Source organism: Ostrinia nubilalis, chromosome 11, assembly GCF_963855985.1.
Source record: "Ostrinia nubilalis chromosome 11, ilOstNubi1.1, whole genome shotgun sequence".
NCBI lineage: Eukaryota > Metazoa > Arthropoda > Insecta > Lepidoptera > Crambidae > Ostrinia > Ostrinia nubilalis.
The window spans coordinates 1,534,607-1,553,570 of NC_087098.1; the positions used below are offsets into that span (position 1 = coordinate 1,534,607).

Genomic DNA, 18,964 nt, shown 5'->3' on the forward strand with positions numbered 1-18,964 from the left:
GACGATGATAATGATGTTAATTCTTGTACATATTAACGTTAAAAAGACACCTAATTAGATAAATGAATACGCCTTATAAAACAGCTCACGAAATTTGCACTCCAGGAACTCGATAAGTTAAAATTGGTCTCTAATCTCTATTTCACTAGATACAAAATAGTCTGGCACGGGGTAGGAGGTATAAGTTTTGATATTCACGCTAAGATTTCGGATAGTTTGCAAACTGTCCGCTCCCACACACATATTTGTGCACCGGGCATCGCACGTACTTAATTGGAATCTGGAATGTCACTGAAACTTACTCCAGTACAGGGGCAGGGGGTAGCTACTAAGGGGCAAGGCGGGGCGTGCCCCGGGGCCCCCAAGCTTAGGGGGCCCCCGAATCCTTACCAGAAAAACTCAATTGAACTGAACTTTTCAAAATTTTCTCCCATTTTCAAAATAAATAGAGATATTCGAAAGTTATACCTAGGGAATTCCCCTAAATTCTTTCTGTGTTGGCACTGGCAGTGTTGTAAATTTGACGGATAGCGATTTATTTATTTATTCATGAATAGAACGGTAGTACCAATTACACTATTCAAACAAGACGTAACAAAGCTCAGAATAGCGATATGTGCGTTTTATTGTGAAGAGAAGAGAACGGTTAAAAAAATTAATGCTGTATCAGGAGTAAGTAAGCTTAATGTCAATAAATTTGATAAAACCTAACCAGTTCAGATTGCAGTATGGGGCCTTATCTTTTTATTTGCCCCAGGGCCCTTGGTTACCTAGCTACGCCACTGCTCCAGTAGGCGGCTTTGGCTCCTTAGAAACTAGATATTCTAATAACATCAACTATAACATGGCTTAAGGGGTTGTAAGGGTTTAATATTCCTTGATAAGTTTTAAATAACGCCCACGATACCCTTAAGGGTAGAGAAGCTGTAATGAAAACTACATTCCATCCTTGAACCGTGAAGTTTAAACTTAAGACAAGCTTAATCTTAATCTTAAGTAAACATTTGTTATGATATCAAAAATTATAATTAGAGAGAAGGAGATTAAATGACTGATGATGGTGATTGAATCGTGTGTTGTATGACAAGACAAGACAACCGTGGTATCAGATAAGTATGCAGGTACTATGAGACGTCTTATTGGCATGGTTCAATTAAACCCATTAAAAAAACTGAAATAATTATGAAGTAAAAAGAAAAAAAAATGGAAAAAAAATAACTCATAATTATTTATTGCACAGTGCTTCTTCTTTCAAATCAGTTTCATGCTGATTAAGCACCTTGTTAACTAATTATTTCCGCGAATAAAATTTATTGCCGAACAGTGCAACGTTGCATTATTATTCTCAGATTATAAACATGTTTAATAACGAATCAGAGTGCCAGTGTGACGTCACTCACATCACTGTCAGTGGCATGGCCAGCCCGTTAGGCGGGCGTGATTAGACTCGTACAACTGACTGGCATGCCTTCACAAACAGTGGCAAAATGGAGGCAAGAAATTCAGCTTACTATGCCAATCTTTGATAGTTACCCAAACCAATTTTGCGGCGATAAAAAAAAGTTTTCAAAATTGATTAATTCATTGACCCTGCTTAACACCCTACATAAGTTAACATACAGAAAATCCAGACATAATAGTAGACATTTTAAAACAATTGGATATGATGACGCACGTCATCCACCTTGAACCGGCTTGAGGTGCTTAAATTGAAAAGCATAAGATAAAGAAAAAAAAATTACCTACCTACTTCAAATAAAAGAGTAAAACAAAAATACAAATTGAAACGTCCTTACATTGCAATTACGCGCGTTTGTGTATAATACGCGATTGTGGGGAATAATTACAACGCAATCAATTACGTTCCACATCGGTTTCGTTTGAACAGGCGGGAGAGATTTAAACGAACGTCCGTTTGTATTATTGTAGATTAATGTCCATTTTATTGAAAAAGAACGAAATCAACATAATTTTGCTATAACAAAATGAATCCTTAAACAAGCTAAAACTAATTGAGATTTCGAATAAGAATTAAGAGAAAGACGAATTTATTCTTGAATGGTTTTTTCTTCTTGAACGCTAATAGTATGCTTAAGTTAACATGGGTGTTAATAATTAAATGATTTCACAAACAATAAGTTCACCAACGTTTGAGAAAATCTTTTGAGTGTAAAACTTGAGTAAACTCCTCATAACAAAGAAGAATGGGCAAGCGTCTGCTTCAACAACAATAATAAAACTTTACAAACATTGAAGCAGCAAAGTTACCATCTACCTTAAGTTTTATGTGAGGTTCCTAACAAATTCATCAGGTTAATTAGGCCCAGAACACACGGTGAAACGCAATTGCAACGAAACTGCAACTTCTAGTTACTTTTGAGTTGCATCTAAGTTTCTGCCATAGATTCCGTTGAGAGACCACACATGACGCGACCATTTGAAACCGGTTTCACCGTGTGTTCTGGGCCTTAGTGCCAAATGAGGTATAGATAAGCACTTTAAAAAGCAGTCAAGTTTTTCAAATTGAAACGTTGTGAAACTCAGTCGCAGCGAATGTAACAAATCCATTTCATGAATTGCAAACGTTTTCTTGCAGCTGAGCCTATAATTTTGTGAATACATTCCTATTCTGGAACAGACTTGCAGATTGATTGCATGAGACCTTACATTAGTCCATTCATATTTATGAACTTTTCTGGATTATTCTAAAACGGGCAAACATAGGCCTTTCGATGATTTGAATTTAAATACTCCAATTTGTTATTAGGACGCAAATAAAATTCATCCAAATGTATACAGGTTGACTTGAAATTAGTGGCGGAGCCGTTAAGGGGAGGTAGTCTAGGGTTATTCTGACAAATATCACTATGAGACCTACCGTCCTTATTTAACTCTTTCCAAGATATTCCTACTTAAAGAGTGTAACCAAAAATTTTCAAATAGTAGTAATATTAATTGTTAAATCTTCGTAAGTGTCATTATTTTATGCAAAAACTGCTAAAGTCTGGTCGCCGAGCACATAGAATTTCGTCCAAGACCCCAAGCTACCTATCCTTTTCGCCCGCGCGTAATAATATTCCTGTCGCGACTGTGCGACGGGCGGCAACAGTGAGTGTGCGAGCGCAACATAAATTAATTACGCGCGAGCGATAAGGATGGGTAGCTTGGGGTCATTGGACGAAATTCTACGTGTACAGCAACCGGACTATACACAAAAACATAAATAAGGACGGTAGGTCTCTAAGGTGATATCTGTCAGAATAACCCTAGCCTACCTCCCCTTAACGGGTCCGCCGCCACTAATTTCCAGACACCCTGTATTATAAACCCACGCTTACGGTGAGCTAGGAAATCAGGCGTCCTGCATAAAAGCAAAGTTCCTCCTTACTTGCGAGTTTCATTTGTTTGGGTTGATGGATGACGTGACGAAACGCTTTCAAAGTGTTGGTAACCTACTTATACCTTTGAGAATTAACCAAATGTAAGTAGGCGGGGAACAATCAAAACACAGTATGAATGGCGACAATAAACGTATACTCGCTCGCAGTCGCTCCGATGAACATAATATTATGATATTAACTGCGTCTATCACATTAAAAGCTTCCTAAACGCGACTGACTAAAGTTAAGATTTCCGCCATGAGCCTAGTTTAATCTTCTTAAATTCGCGTTTAGATCGACTTTCTACTTTTTACACGTTACACAGTTAGGCCATGCAAAGGCTAGAAGCCAATATAGGTCATTATGCAACTAGACCGCACTGTCCTTGCCGTTGCGTGCCTGATAATACTAACGAATGCGCGGCTCCATAAGTGTATCTGCGGTCATTATTTCAGCAGGTAACAGTTACGTTTCATTTTACTTTGTCGCATAACAGCTGCATAATCGGTCTGAATAACTGTCATAAATTAAAGATACTAGAATGCGCGGCTCCATAAGTGTATCTGTGGTCATTATTTCAGCAGATACCCGTTACATTTCACGTTATAAAAACTCATTTATTTTTGCAAATAGGCTTTTAAAAAGCACTTTTACACGTCCCAGTATTAACCCTACCACTGCTTCGGGACAATAAATGGGCCAGTGCTGAGAAGAAGCAGCGCAAGAAACTCAGTCACTATTGTCAGCTTGCTTACTAATTAATGTTGTTGTAATTGTTACTTTGTCGCATAACAACTGCATAATCGGTCTTGTGACTTAAAAGTCTTGATCAAAGATAGCAAATCAACGAGCTTTGAGACTTGGAACTTATTGTTATTAGCCCGGGAAAGAAAATATTTCAAGAAACCCATAATTTTCCACGAAATACCTCTACACTAGAGCAGTGAGTTTAGGTACTTATTCTACTAAATTAATTACTTGGGAAAACATTGCCAACAACTGAAACAGAAAGCAACTTCTTATAACTTCGCTCAATTTCTACTGAATTGGTTTAATCTGCTCAAAAGTATCAAACAAACTAGACTTATATCAGACCGAAAACCAGAGCTGGCGTACACCCAAATAGGTAACGCGATTTTAATCTCATGTAATACGTTTATACGATCAACAGTTGCTAAACTTGAGATGCGTTCCGGAACACTAATCGTGGCGGGAACATTTCCGAGAACGATTACCGAAAACATTAACCGCTGGTTATCAGCGATCTAGGCCTCGCCAACTTAATAAGCAAGCTTCTATTAACTTGTCACCGTTTACACCGACGGGAATTTAGGCTAAACCATTTCAGACTTATAAATTTATTCTTAATTTTCCGTTTAGGTTTTCAGGGAAAATGAAGCTTAAACTTATATGACAGGTCGATAAGCTAAGGTCATGAATTCACGACACAATAGAGCTTTTGTAGGCAACTTTGTAATTTTTATCGGTTTAACCGCGCGGTTTTAATTGCTCATAGGAATCAACAAACTCATACGATTGTATTGTGTTGTGAATCATACAGTCGCGTTTTTAAAGCATTCGTAACTTCACAACCTGTTTGTTTCCTCCTCGCAATTTGGCTGACAATGACTAAACCAAATAATCTAAACATTTTGCATCTTCTATATCACTTTACCCATGAACAGTAACGTTCATTCGTATTGTATTTTATGTATCCACGCTCCATCGCATGCGTATCCGCGACTGTATCACTCACTACAGCTACCACGTCTAGATATAGCGCTGTAAAAAGTTGCAGTGATCAGCAAATTTTTAATACTGAGTTTCTTCTACAAGTATGCCAACCAATCAGATAAAATTCTTACGAGAAAACTCCAATTTCTTATTACGACAAGTCATAACAGAATTCGCCACAGTTTACGGTGTTTAACAATTTGCTGAACGACCGTCAAGTGGGGCAAATGCCGTCAAATTATTAGATTGTAACTTGAGTCAAGGTCAGAAAGCAAAGCACAGTGACTTGGAGATCATTGACCACGGTTTTACCATGATTCTACCATAGCGGGTACAAGGAACTTACCTACTAACGTAACAAGAGGTAGCTGTACCATTATCTTTAAAGACAAACTAAAAATAGATCCGAATACATCGGACGGAAGGAACGTAAAATTCTTAGCATACAAAAGGCCATACTTAGCTACGATGACAAATACGATGCTGATGCTGATGATTTTCTCGAAATTTTAAACATAGCTAAAGCTAGACCTAGCAAAATTAGTGCGTAATTAAAGCACATAAATGTATTCATTACGAATAGAATGAAAGAAATCCGAAACCATAAAAAATTACAATGATAATTTAGTATTGGTTTTCAAAGGAAAACTGTTCAACATGTAGGTAATAGGATTTAATAACTCTTTCTTTTTGCATAACAAAAACAATTACGAATCTAAATATTACGTGACGGTGTGAAGAAGGCGAATTAATCGGCTAATCGCATCGATATTAGCAGGAAGGGCGATTTCTAAGATCGAACGTAACTACCCACTTTTAACCAATTTAATAATCGCTAGAAGCTATTACCCATGTTGCACAATTTCTACACGATTGGAGGTAATTGAAAACTTGGCCAAGCTGTCCACATTCTTTACTTCAATGAACTTTATCTCCCATTGTGGTCATGGGACCAATTATGGACACCAATTTGACAAACCCAAGACACAACCCGATTGACAAATAGTAGTTCGTGAGTATTGCTTGATAAGAATCGGCTTTAGACTCATTGTTACTTGTCCGTGGGATCAATGAACTACAACAATAAAAGAATGACTACTTGTGTTGTGTTCCTGCAGTATGTTGGATTTTGACGCTATTGAAATTGTAAAATACGCAGTAGATGCAGGGGAAAAGGCAATGATGGACGGTGGCCGCCCGGAAACCGTCAATTGGTGGCCGCGATGACCACAGAGGGAATATAAATTGACGTAATGAATAGAGGAAGCGTGCAGCCGTCAGCAATCTTGACCTTTGCAAATTACGTCTCACTATCTCAGACGGAACAACTGATTATGCACAACTTTCACTCGAGAAATGCATCCGACGCTCATGTAATGCAACCTATTTCTATGCAAATCATACTGCCACAATTAAATCAAAAGAAAGCACTTTCATTAACGAGTCGCTAATAGTTTCAAACCCTTTTAAGTGGAAAGAGAAATGAAATATTGAGGCATGATTCGAATGAGACATTAGCTCATTATATTTGTACCTGTTTATAGCGTTAAAGCGAATATTTTAAATTGTTCACGTATTCTAATACCGATCGGACGTGGTCCGATTATGGCAGTGTTTTACTTTTAAGGTACACACATGCACGTAGAATAGCGATTGCGAAAGTCCAGTTACTGGCCACTTGCGGCCGTGGATCTAGACTCCAATTCATACGAGAAACACGAAAATAATTCAGTTCCTGCTTCAAAAATAGAAAATTCGGGCATACCTTTTTATGAACCATTCGGCATAATCGAGTTCTCAAATCCAGTCACAATACACGGAACGAAAACAAAAACCACTGAAGCACTTTGCGAACACAAAAATAATTCGAACCAAACTTAGGGCCTTTTACGGCGCGAGGACATATGGCCGGGCGTAAAACACACACATCTTTTACGTTTGTTTTTGGGGAAATAATAAAAACTTGCACGTTATTTGAACAGATGGGTAGGATATTTATTTTAGTTCACGCGCGACGAGAGCGTTCTTCGGAGACGCCGAGCCGCCGTCCGTGAGCAGCGAATCACGGCACTGAGCCGGAACCGTCCGTTTGTTTGGTCCGTCTAGCCTTCCCTTTCTAACTAGAATGCATAAATTGTACAGCGCCATCTGTCCACGCTGCGAGGTATTCGCTGGCGGGGGCGTTAGGTCGCGAGCAACAGGCTGTTGTAACGTAATGTACCTACGTCAAACGTACAGAGGGCGGCCTTTTAGAGAAGCCTCCAAGACTTGACTGTGAATTTTTGCGTTCAATTTTGTTCAAGTCATTTTTTTATTTGTAATCAAGTTAGTAGCGAATATTGGAGTATTTACCCATATTTTCATTATTTTATTAGACGTTGTGAAAACAAAATATTTTATATTTTTTCCATGCTTTTAAAATACCTTTTACCAACTCGAAGTCCACTTCCAAATTGTATGAAATTACTAACTTATTGAGGATAAAAAGGTAAAGTAAAAAAACAGTATATCAATCCATAACGTATCTTTAATTGGAAAGTAAAATGTTTGCCGTGATTTAACCTTAACCTATCATAATTTTACATGATAACTCTTTCTCCGTCTGCTCAGCGGTTAACTTAACCAAGTTTGTACTAGACAACGCGGTTCTGGGCTGGTACCCGGCCGATAGCCACGAATCAAGCACCTCCGTACTTGGCAGCATTGTTCTTAGCGAATTCCTAACATATATGTACGCCTGCGGCGAATACTTGTATATACTAAGCGCGAAGTTCTTCAAATCATCCGTTTGCCTGATCGGCATCGCTAAAACTAAACCGCTCATGTCCTCGTTTATCTTGTCCTGCAACGACAGAAGAATCCGCGCCTTTTTCTTTCTTTTCTGATCTAGAATCTTCTTTTTCCTCTCGATCATGTCTTGTATGCGGTGGAGTAGCTTGTTCTGGCGGTTGTGTGCTCGCATGCTTCTCTTTAGCTTGTCTCTGAGGCCGACGGCTTGTCTTTGCATTTTCTGGACCTCTGTGAATAGTTTGAGCAGTTCTGTGTTGTCTGGTTTTTCTGTCTTTACTGGTTTGCCGTGTGTGTCCGCGTGAGAGTTTCCGTTTACAGGCCGCAGTTCTTCGTCGTCCAGTTCCTCAAAGTCCATGTAATCCTCATCGTATTCTTCTTCCTCTTCTTCATTGTCTAGCGTTTCTTCATCTATATATTCGACCTGTTGTAAGAAAATCAATTTTGATACTTGTTTCGCGGACGTTTTTTGACTTAAAAATTTCAACGAAGGCTTTTATTTTCCAATAAACTTTAAGTAACACCGACAATGAATTCTATCGGTTCATAGCTGCTAATGAGTCTAATGACCCGCATTTATAGATCAACAGATTTAATATTGGAACTAAACGTATAGTGCGAAAATTGTCATTTTTTCACGCAATTCGTACTTTTGGGCCAAATTATCCAAACTTAATATCCATGGCTAGACAAATAATAAAACCCAACCAGTAAAGGTCGACTACTAAAGCAATATCTACTAAATATCCACTATCTACGAAAACCACTAACTACATAAAAAGACTACAAACCTCCAAAACATGTCTGGGCAGCTTCAGAGAAGGGACCGCATTCTCCACCAGGACCATCTCATTGGAAGCGTCGCATTTGAAGCAGTCCACAGAGAAATGCTGTATACAGATGTAGGAATAGTCCGTTGGTGTCCAGTTGTTGCGACCCGTCAAGTCTGTCCATATCTGCTTGAGGTTCGCGTCTTCGGGGAATCTAAAATTAATTAATAAACACTATAACTTCCAATCCAAGCTAGATATATCCTGAATGCGGGCAGCGCAGGACCGTTAATTGTGGAAAACCTTGGGGGAGGCCTTTGTCCAGCAGTGGACGTCATTTGGCTGAAACGAACGATAACTGCCAATTAAGGAATGGATGGAATTTAGTTTTTATGTCCCCTTAAATTATTGTCAAGTGATGGACATTCAATTAAGAATGGACGGGAAATTGTATTTGCAAAGGAATGAGCAGAAAATAAACATGTTAAAAAGAAAGACAAAGACATATAAGTAATTCAAATACAAATCGGGTGCGATGTGTCCTCATCACGCACATTTACCCTATTTTTACGTCACGAATGAATGAATGAAGTTTCTATTACACAGCCACTGGTCCGGAGGGTGAAATGGGGTTTGTTTATTTATTAATTTGCTTGTAACATGGGAGTTACAGGGTGTTTTTCGCCAGAAAGGCGAGGCCATTCTATTAAGACCTGACGGTGTTCTTCAGAGTCCATTGGGATGAAATTGTTGTAAACAACTTTAGAGTTGTTTACAACAATTTACTTATTTTCTGTTTTGTTTGTAAGACTCCGCCGAAAGAAATGATAATTACGGTTAATTAGTTGTAAGATATTATCGCCTTAGTTAGACACGAGTGCTGGTGACACGAATATGTTAGCCTAGATTAAGTTAAACTACGTTTTATAGTCAGCTGACTGATCATAGTTTAAAATATGATGGATGGGTATTAATACGAACTCTTGCTTAACATGTTTACGTCAAACAACGCCTCAATAAGCGACGGGTAAATCGTATCGCAAAATGAACCTACTGCTTGAGGACAAATAGTACCTATGGCTAGTGCTGAGCTGGGTGGGCCAGTTTCAGTCCTTTATGTTTTGGCGCAAGTACACTATGCGGAATATTGTCCAAGTCGAAGCGCTATGCAGCTAGCCCGCACACCGAAGTATGGGCGACGCACGGGTCGGGGAAGAAGAAAGTAACCGAGATGGTGTTCACACTATTTGAATAACGTTTCGCGGACCAGGGCCCCGATTACGCTAATTTTTAACGTCTCCAATACAGACGCGCTTCTTCGATTCTGCGATACGGATTGGTCAAAACAGCAGACGTCAGCTGTTGCCCAGAGGCAATTCAAAGTACCTAATAACGATATGGTGGTAGCACACTATGCGGGAAATTGGCCAAGACGTAATAGTGTGAACACCGTCTCGGTTACTTACTCCTTCCGCCTCGCGTGTGTCGCCCATACTTTAGTGTGCGAGCTAGCGCTTCGACTTGGACAATTTGCCGCATAGTGTACTTCCCCCAATAGAGAATGTGATCCTTTGGTATAAAACAGGCTGTATGCGTGGGTGGGCCTCCGCGAGATAACGCGATTACGTGAATGAAATTAAACCAATCAGAAAACTTCAATGTATGCTTAAAATTAAATCAAATGAGACTACATACATAACACTTAATCGCGAGTCTCGCGGTTAAAAGACAGCATAATCAACTATGCAAATATCTACTACTTAATAAACACAAACAATTTAGTATTTTCATTTCAACTTCAGTAATGGTAGATTAGACCTAAATAACATTAAAATAACAAGAAGATAAAAGTAGGGGACAAAAAACAATAAAAATTCCAAAATAAAATAAATAAAACATGTTTGAAAATTGATAAATAAACAATTTGTTTCCTATATTTCAGACATTTATATTGTATAGTTTCTGTTTACCTGAAAAATGACTCCTCATCCAAATTTTTTGAGTCTTCGCAGCCCAGCACAGCACATGTCTTGGTAATCTCCGCCTTCACGTCTGCATTGTGCTTTACCTCTGGTGCCACCATTGCTGGTTTGAATGGAGACGGAAAATATGTTCAAAGTACATTATCAAGTAGTTGTGTCTTTAAATTTTACTAAAAAAATTGCCAAAATTGCTTACACAGTGAACAGCTATTTTGTTATTTTAAAAATATAAATCTGCAAACTAAGCAATACTACTACACCGCTGCTACTTTGTGTGTCAGCATGAATTTAATGTCCACCATTGTCATGTGAATTTGTACATTTATGAAATAAATGTGGACTAACATGTACTATGTTTATAAAACATATTGGTTTATGTACTAATTAAGTTGGCATGTAATCAAGAAACATGATAAGTGTAAATAAACAGTAGCCCGCTAAATATATGTAGTAAACAATGCTCAATTCATTATTTTATTGCGTTGAAGTTTATTATGGCCCAATTTGCACGTACCGACCGGTGTAGCTTTCCCCTTAGTTTCACCAAACTCGACATTCTCCTTACTTTTGTAACTGTAGCTCATTTTGTTTACCCTGAAAAACAACGATCTACGGACAATGATACACCAAATATTGCCTATGAATTTAATTGCACTCAAAATTGTATGCTTACATTCAATATTCTAAACAGTTTCCTCTGCACCAGCCCCAAGGCCCGGTTTAACTGTGATAGTAACCTTTCTCATAGGTTATAATTTATCAGATAACAATTATGTATCTCACATTATTATTGTGCCAAATAAAGCTTCCGTGTCGTCAATATACTATATGCACATATAACTGAATTATAGTAATAACAATCGTTTTTAGAATTCTCAACTCCGAAAACAGTAAAATAAATCTTTTTAACAATTTTGAATGAATGACGAATGTGAAACAATAACTGACAACAAGCGCGTCCTTCCATTCATTCATTCGTTCGTACGCAGGCATACGCAGGGCAAAGAGCGACCGGTATTTTACCGGTTTTATTATTTTTTGTTAATGCTACGGCTATGTAGGAATACCGAATTACCATTTTTTTTAATGTGGCAATGATATGAATTTGTTTGTCAAATGCCACTTCTTTGCCACAGATTAGAGAGTATGTCTAAAGACAGATAGGAAACGGCCCTAGTATTGGTTAAACGATAAACAAACTGGTACCGAGCTAGATTGTCCAGTAGGTGGCGCTGAATACAATATGGCGTCTGCCGCCCACAGATTAAATATACCTGTCATACTTTTTTATGATCCGTTCCTTTTCATGTATTGTGGTTAAAAATAAAACTATTGAAGTATCAAATGAAACTTTATTGATGAAATATAACATGAAATATTTTGTTTACGAAAATCAATAAGCATTAAAACTATTGGATTTTAAAAGATTACAGTTACTGTTGTGATTACAGTAGGTACATTGTTTTAGTTTTTACATAATGTACTCACGGCTTGACATTTGTATGTAACTCATACAAAATAAGTTGCGTTATGACTTATAGTAAAATAGTTTTTAATGTTCTCCATAAATTCACACGTTCACTCTCACTTTGGTTCTGTCCAATCCAATAGCCACTGTAAGCAGGCCAGATCTACACGTTTCTCACCACCTGTAAAATATATGAAATATTTGTAAATTAAGAGCAAAAAGATGCGCATGTCACCGTAAGACTGTAATCTCCTACATCATCTACATCATCTACATTCTACACTAATATTATAAAGAGTACAGCAGATGAACAAGTGATCTGTCTTATCTACCATACCTATCTTACTGTCTGTTTTGTTTCTAGATTTGCACTACTTTGTTAAATAAAATTAATTTACCTTGTCAAATGTGTACTTGTCAATCAATTACATGTACATTCACAGAATCTGGATTCCACCAATCTGTAATTAAATAATTAACTTTTATTTGATCCTAGTCGAAAAGCGTCAGAGGATAGTGTTAGAATCATTTTGAGGGTGTTTTAAATTTTAAAGGTACTTACCAAATGTTCTTATCAACAGAAGTTAATATTCATCTAATACAAATCTTCCTAATTTAATGCATTTATGTCATGGCATAACTTGCAAATGAAATGAGTTCATCGTTTGTAATCAAGCATTCTTGGTCTGGTTTTATTACTTATATAGGTTTCTTCTAAACTTATTTGAATAGGAAGTAAAGGTTGGTTCATCTGGATTTTAAGTAACAGTTGACAATAATGATCAGCACCGGTGATTCCATAGCAAGCACTTTTATTGTAATTGCAGCTTAACACCTTATAAGTTCGATATTAACCTGAAACAAATAGGTACTTAGATTCACTGTATAAAACACGTATCATCATTCACTGTGTCCTGCAATCTATGCCTGCAATGTACCTACGTGTATTGTATTTTGGGTCCAAACTCCAAAGTATGTTGTTACTCCATGAAACGATCCATATTTAGTTTCCATTGATTTAAATGGAGTTATGAATGATATTGTAATGAAGATTTAATCCTTTGTGTGGTTCAATACTTGATAAAACATGATGTTGCTGCAAGCTGCAATAACCTTTCTCGAGTGGATATCTTACTTGAGAGAAATTTCTTCTTAAAACAAACATCAATCCAACTGGCAATCCATGCACATGTAGTTCTTATTAATATTGATTGAGAAATTATTGATTTTAGATAAAATTTGTTTAAAGAAAAACACGTTTTTTCGATGAAAATTTTTGACGTTTTTTTTTTTAATAATGTCATAGTTGCAGACTTGAGACGGAACTAAATTGATTAAAGTGAAAATTACGACTTTGAATTAATATACTTTTAAATAAACATTTCATTTATAGAATGCAAATAGATTCAATAAAATAATTTATAAATAAAAGTTGAAGTTGTAATTCGAAAATGTTTACTAACTTGATTCCAGACACGCAAAAGACCATTGCCATTGTCGCATAAAGGACAACTATAAAAAAAGTCACTTCCTCTCGGAACTGTCAAAAAAATTCACTCTCTATGGAGCTGTCAAACTCTATGGCGTTTCCACCCCGTGTTCTTTGCTGCCTGCTGTTTGTCTTGTCATTCATTCATTGTCGTCTGTCATTTTAATACGTAATTTTCTTGACGAGGTCTTTGTTGCTTTAATTTTATGTTATTGATACTGAAATTAGAAACATGGTTGATCCGATATTCGATTACCAGTTTAGGCTAATTTTAATTGGCGACAGTACAGTAGGTAAAAGTTCACTGTTGAAATATTTTACGGATGGGAAGTTTGCAGAGGTGAGTAAATTCATTGTTTTCGTGTTGTTAGACAAGGTTTTTTGGGAACATTAGTAAATTACGCGTTATTTTTTAGCTGTCGGACCCCACAGTGGGAGTGGATTTCTTCGCTCGGATTATAGAAGTGCAAGATGGAACCAGGATCAAGTTGCAGCTGTGGGATACAGCAGGGCAGGAGCGTTTTAGATCCATTACAAAGTCTTACTACAGAAACTCTGTTGGTGCGTTATTAGTGTACGACGTGTGCAACAGATCCAGCTTCGAACACATACCCCTGTGGATGATGGAAGCCAAGAGACACATTGAGCCTCACAGGCCAGTGTTTGCCTTGGTGGGCTGCAAAATAGACTTAGTAGGGACTGACAACAAAAGCGGCGCAAGGAGAGAAGTCACGTGCGAGGAAGCAAGGATGTTTGCTGAAGAAAATGGTAAGTGATCTTTTAGTTTTTAATATTTTTCTACTTAAAATTAAAAAGAATATAACAAAAAGATGATAAAAAATAGGTAATATTATCTGTAAATGTTTTCAAGGGTAATTTCTTAATGAGTCATTAATAATGTCTCTAGATATTATTATTTGATAATAGATAAGTCAATGTGCATACAAAAATAATGTTTTGATTCCATTACCACTACCACATTAACTAATAAACATACCTAGTTAGAAAATTACCCAATTTAAAAATATGAACCTTCTATGTAGATTAAAACATTTTTTCTAGGTCATTTAATATTGTCAAAACTGTCATGCATTATTGTATGATTTTCAGGATTACACCACGTGGAAACATCAGCAAAAACTGGTATGAATGTTGAAGAAGCCTTTGTTCTGGTCGCTCAAGAGGTCTACAACCGCATCCAAACTGGAGAATATAAGGTAGAGGACGGTTGGGACGGCATCAAAACCGGCTTCAACCGTCCCAACGGCATGGACTTCAATCTTCTTGAAGCCGAAACTGTCCAATCCACCTGTTGTTAAAGGAATTAGATTTAAACACCATAATTGTACATACTGACTCGTTAGAATAGACTAATAAATAACATTGTGTAAGCGTAATTTTATATTTGGACATAGATAAGATTTTGGTATAATGAAAGTCATGATATAATGAAAAAATTGTCGGTTTTCGGCACAGGGAAGGGACAAATGTTACATTTTGACAGGCTATGTTATGCACATAAAATATTTTGTTTCTATTTTTAATGGATAATTTTATTTAATTATTGCAAATTTTATATTTGACATCTAAAAATCTATCCACAATGATCTTTGTGTAACATCAGTTTATGCTAGATTTATTTATGAAAGACTCTTGTAATATGGCCATAATAAGTATAGTTTTAAAATTATTATTGTTTATTTCATGCAGAAATTTAATTTATACAGCCAAATTATTGAAATAATTAATAGTTATGTAAATATGAACACTTAGAAAAAAGAAACGTATTTAAAGTCTTCAACCAAAGAATACAATTTCTGCTAATCTCTCAAGTAATTAGAGTTTACTAACTTACTAACACAACTAATTTTAAATTTGTACCTGCAACATTGTGCAATAAGCACACACGATTAGTTATGTAAGAGATAATAACAAAACTGATAGTTTCATTTTGAGTTTTATTTTGAGCAGCTATACCATCTTATTAATAACTACGAAAATTAGGCTTTAGTCGACAAATATTTATTTCTTATTGTTTTACGATATGTTCGCAAACTTTATATTAAAACTAACGCATTTTTAAAGCTGACAATAATAACTAAAAACTAATGAGTCCACTACTGTGTGGTCAACTATCTCTTTTGCTGATTTCGCTCCCTCGCTTTTACATAAGTATTCAAAGCATTCCTCTCCAAAAATTGGTACGTTTCATATTGTGTCCCAGTTTCATCAAAACCCAAATTGATCTAGACTTCCGATCTGAATAGAGTTCCGACCCAAAGTTCAGTTTTATTTATTTATTTAATGAGTAACATAATAAGCTTACAGAATACCAAAAGTTGACAAAGTTCGCCACAAAAGCCTATCATGTTGTGTGTCTGCGATCGCTCCGTCCATTAATCACGCGGGCTAGGAATGATAAAACAAATGAATTTATCAGTTTTGCTGCAAGTTAGCTAGTATGTTGTTTTAGTTGCCTTGTATACAGTGTGAGTCACGTTAAAGTGTACATATGAAAATAGATTAAACTAGACCTATTTTTATCGACAAAAAAGAGGTCAAAAAATTTTTGAGATTTTTTTTTATTTTTTTATAGAATTTTTTTTCTTCCAATTACTTATTGTAAAGAAAACGTAATAACTTTTAAAATAAGCGGTATATCCTGATAAAATAAAAACAGTAACAATGCTAAATAACAGGCAATACTAAAAAAATACATAAAATACACAAAAAAGGCCAACAAATAATAAAAAATAAAACTTTTTGAAAAAAATCTGCTTTAAAATTCGTGTTTTTTTGGTTATTTGATAAATTTCTCCAAAAAATGCCCCTATAACAGGTGGTTTTTATTACTTTGTATTATTCTCTGTCGTATTATCTTTGTAAAACCAAAAATCGCATGTCTCTATCCCTATCACAACATTTGCTATGATCGTTTGAACAAAGGCCTGCCACAACATTTTTCTCCGCTACAGTTAGAGACAATTTTAATTTTAACTAAAATGCTTATTTTACTTTGAAATCTTTTGTTTTTATTTGAAATCTAACTTGTCTTTATCAAAATAACAAATCTAGAGCCATTTTCAGTTTCGTTGTTAACCCTTCATTTGGCAGTGATGCTTTTAAGCAACAGCCACTTTGAATATTTCTACAGCACCAAATAATAAGTTTTGTGCAAATCATTCGATTTTGTTACAAAGTTTAGTTCAGCAAAACACTAGTAAATCGGTCGTCGACTGAGTTTTGAGTGATTTCATATCCATATTTCTGTCAGACGCCAAGATGACGCGCAATGAGAATAACAAAGACGGAAGTTTTCTGATTTTGTACTATTTTATCATCTCTGATTGTTTTTGTTTTGTCTAAATTTAATTCACAATAAATCAAACTAATCATATAAAGCAATATTTGGCGTAGAAACTGTGTTTTCTAATACAATACATGCTTCCGAACCTCGATGTTGCCTAGAAGCAACAGTGCCAAACATCTAACAAAATAGGTTTAGTTTTTTGTTAATACAAAAGACTGTCAATACACAATAAATCAATCATGTATTACATGAATAATGTTATAGAGATGGTATAGTAATTACTTTTGATGCAATTATGGACCCTGTCGGGCACAGCATTTTAGGAGAGAGGAAGAATTTGCTGTCTGTCTCTGTGATGTTTGTCTTCACACTTATACTGCTGAACTGATTTAAATGATAAACACATTTTTCTTGCGTTGAAGTCAACAACTATAGCAGATAACGGTAACATACCAGTTTCAGAAGCTAAAGAGAAAATAAAAAGCCAACCTTGGCTCGGCATATTGATCGTGAAGTATGATGACATACGTCATCTATCAAATGTTGGAGAAAAAGGTCATTGTCGACTTTGCGAAAATGGCCAAAAACAAGTTTAATGCATAAAAATGTGAAATACGATTGTTTTTTTTAAGATTTTCATATAAAAAACTTAATTCTAAAATATATCTCAATGTTTTATTTAAGTACCCCTATTTGGCAATGTGGTAAATAAGCAACAATCGTTTTTCTCGAAAATATCAACCAAATATTTTTTTTACTATTTTTCTTAACTTTATTTGATAGTAACAATTAGGTCTAAATAGATTTTATTGAAAAAATCAAACAATTTGTGTCTTGCCAAATGAAGGGTTAACGAAGCGTTGAATGGCGCGCCCGGAGAGGCTTAGTTCAAACGATCATTGCAAACGTTGTGATAGGGATAGAGACATGTGATTTTTGGTTTTACGAAGGTAATACGATAGAGAATAATACAAAGTAATAAAAACCACCGGTTATAGGGGCATTTTTTGGAGAAATTTATCAAATAACCAAAAAAACACGAATTTAAAAGCAGATTTTTTTCAAAAAGTTTATTTTTTTATTATTTGTTGGCCTTTTTTATGTATTTATTTAGTATTGGCTGTTATTTAGCATTATTACTGTTTTTATTTTATCAGGATATACCGCTTAGTTTAAAAGTTATTAGGTTTTCTTTACAATAAGTAATTAGAAGAAAAAAAATTCTATAAAAAATTAAAAAAAAATCTCAAAAATTTTTTGACCTCTTTTTTGTCGATAAAAATAGGTCTAGTTTCATCTATTTTCATATGTACACTTTAACGTGACTCACACTGTATTAGTCAGACGTTACATCATTATTATTACATTAACAATTATTAAATTACGAAAGTAAGTTAACAGTTCCGCTCGTTAGCTTCACTTGTACGACTTTTTAATATAATCCGTAGACATTTCACTACCATAATTGCCAGGGAACAAAAGAAATGTATTGAAAACTTGTAATTTGAATATAATAGTAATGTGTTGATTACAAATTGATTAACCGGGTGCGCGTTATGTATGAGTACAGTCAGGCACAGAATTGGAATCATTTAGAATCAAGAACGGACGCGATGAAAGTCGACACAATAAAAATAATTTACCTACCATTTCTGTGCCTGACTGTACCGAGTCAAGTTGTGAAGTTTCGACATTTTGATGGCAACTGCGTACTCACTTATTGTTACTAATATTTAAAAACGTGGAAACTCTTATCGTAAATGTACACGAGGAGTAACTTAAAATGGCACAAGACCCATCTAGCTGGGTCAAATGGTGATACCTGACGATTAGCGATTCAAGGTCCTCTGTATCGACGCAGTTTAAACAAGATAATACAATGTCGGTCAATACGATATGCGCATTTAAATTTTGACTCAATGAATCGTTTTAATTGTTGATACAGTTAACCAAGAACGGGTGCTCATTTTAAGTACTTTATGTAATTTTAAGGACTGACGTGTAAAACTATACAAAAAGTAAATGATTTAATGTTTTCATTGTA

The 18,964-nt window shown here is 35.7% G+C and overlaps 3 protein-coding genes and 1 long non-coding RNA gene across 5 annotated transcripts in view; 1 reads left to right on the plus strand and 3 right to left on the minus strand.

The window, feature by feature from the left end:
* Positions 1–3,036: 3,036 nt before the first annotated feature.
* Positions 3,037–18,964, minus strand: part of LOC135076051 (uncharacterized) — a 33,173-nt gene continuing 17,245 nt past the window's right edge. Inside the window, exon 5 of the transcript XR_010258171.1 lies at positions 3,037–3,048. The gene's annotated coding sequence lies outside the window, so the exon portion shown is untranslated. The remainder of the gene's footprint in view (positions 3,049–18,964) is intronic.
* On the minus strand, positions 7,624–11,588 carry LOC135075819 (THAP domain-containing protein 1-like). Of its 2 annotated transcripts, none has more exons than XM_063970276.1 (5): positions 11,327–11,588; positions 11,168–11,247; positions 10,642–10,756; positions 8,693–8,885; positions 7,624–8,325 (listed from the first exon to the last, which is right to left on the minus strand). In XM_063970276.1, coding segments are annotated over exons 1-5 (1,038 nt in total). In that variant the 5' UTR covers positions 11,329–11,588; the 3' UTR covers positions 7,624–7,677. The 2 variants fall into 2 exon arrangements, with proteins under 2 accessions (XP_063826346.1, XP_063826347.1); XM_063970277.1 differs by having other exon boundaries at positions 11,168–11,262.
* On the minus strand, positions 11,992–13,421 carry LOC135076041 (uncharacterized). The gene is made up of 4 exons (XR_010258168.1): positions 13,064–13,421; positions 12,684–12,976; positions 12,520–12,582; positions 11,992–12,302 (listed from the first exon to the last, which is right to left on the minus strand). It is a non-coding gene; the product is annotated as an uncharacterized LOC135076041 (long non-coding RNA).
* On the plus strand, positions 13,741–15,559 carry LOC135076040 (ras-related protein Rab-39B). Its single transcript, XM_063970489.1, has 3 exons — positions 13,741–13,950; positions 14,027–14,378; positions 14,721–15,559. Exons 1-3 carry the CDS (start codon positions 13,843–13,845, stop codon positions 14,927–14,929), a joined length of 669 nt encoding a protein of 222 aa, XP_063826559.1. The 5' UTR covers positions 13,741–13,842; the 3' UTR covers positions 14,930–15,559.

Bases quoted from the DNA above. Each gene is read 5' to 3' on its own strand.
- LOC135075819 (XM_063970276.1), bottom strand. The intron at 8,886-10,641 runs GTAAACAGAAAC...AATTAATTTTAG, and splicing joins GATGAGGAGTCATTTTTCAG to ATTCCCCGAAGACGCGAACC. The intron at 8,326-8,692 runs GTTTGTAGTCTT...TTCTTACAACAG, and splicing joins TGCCCAGACATGTTTTGGAG to GTCGAATATATAGATGAAGA.
- LOC135076040 (XM_063970489.1), top strand. From the start codon at position 13,843: ATGGTTGATCCGATATTCGATTACCAGTTTAGGCTAATTTTAATTGGC. The intron at 13,951-14,026 runs GTGAGTAAATTC...GTTATTTTTTAG, and splicing joins CGGATGGGAAGTTTGCAGAG to CTGTCGGACCCCACAGTGGG. The intron at 14,379-14,720 runs GTAAGTGATCTT...TATGATTTTCAG, and splicing joins GATGTTTGCTGAAGAAAATG to GATTACACCACGTGGAAACA.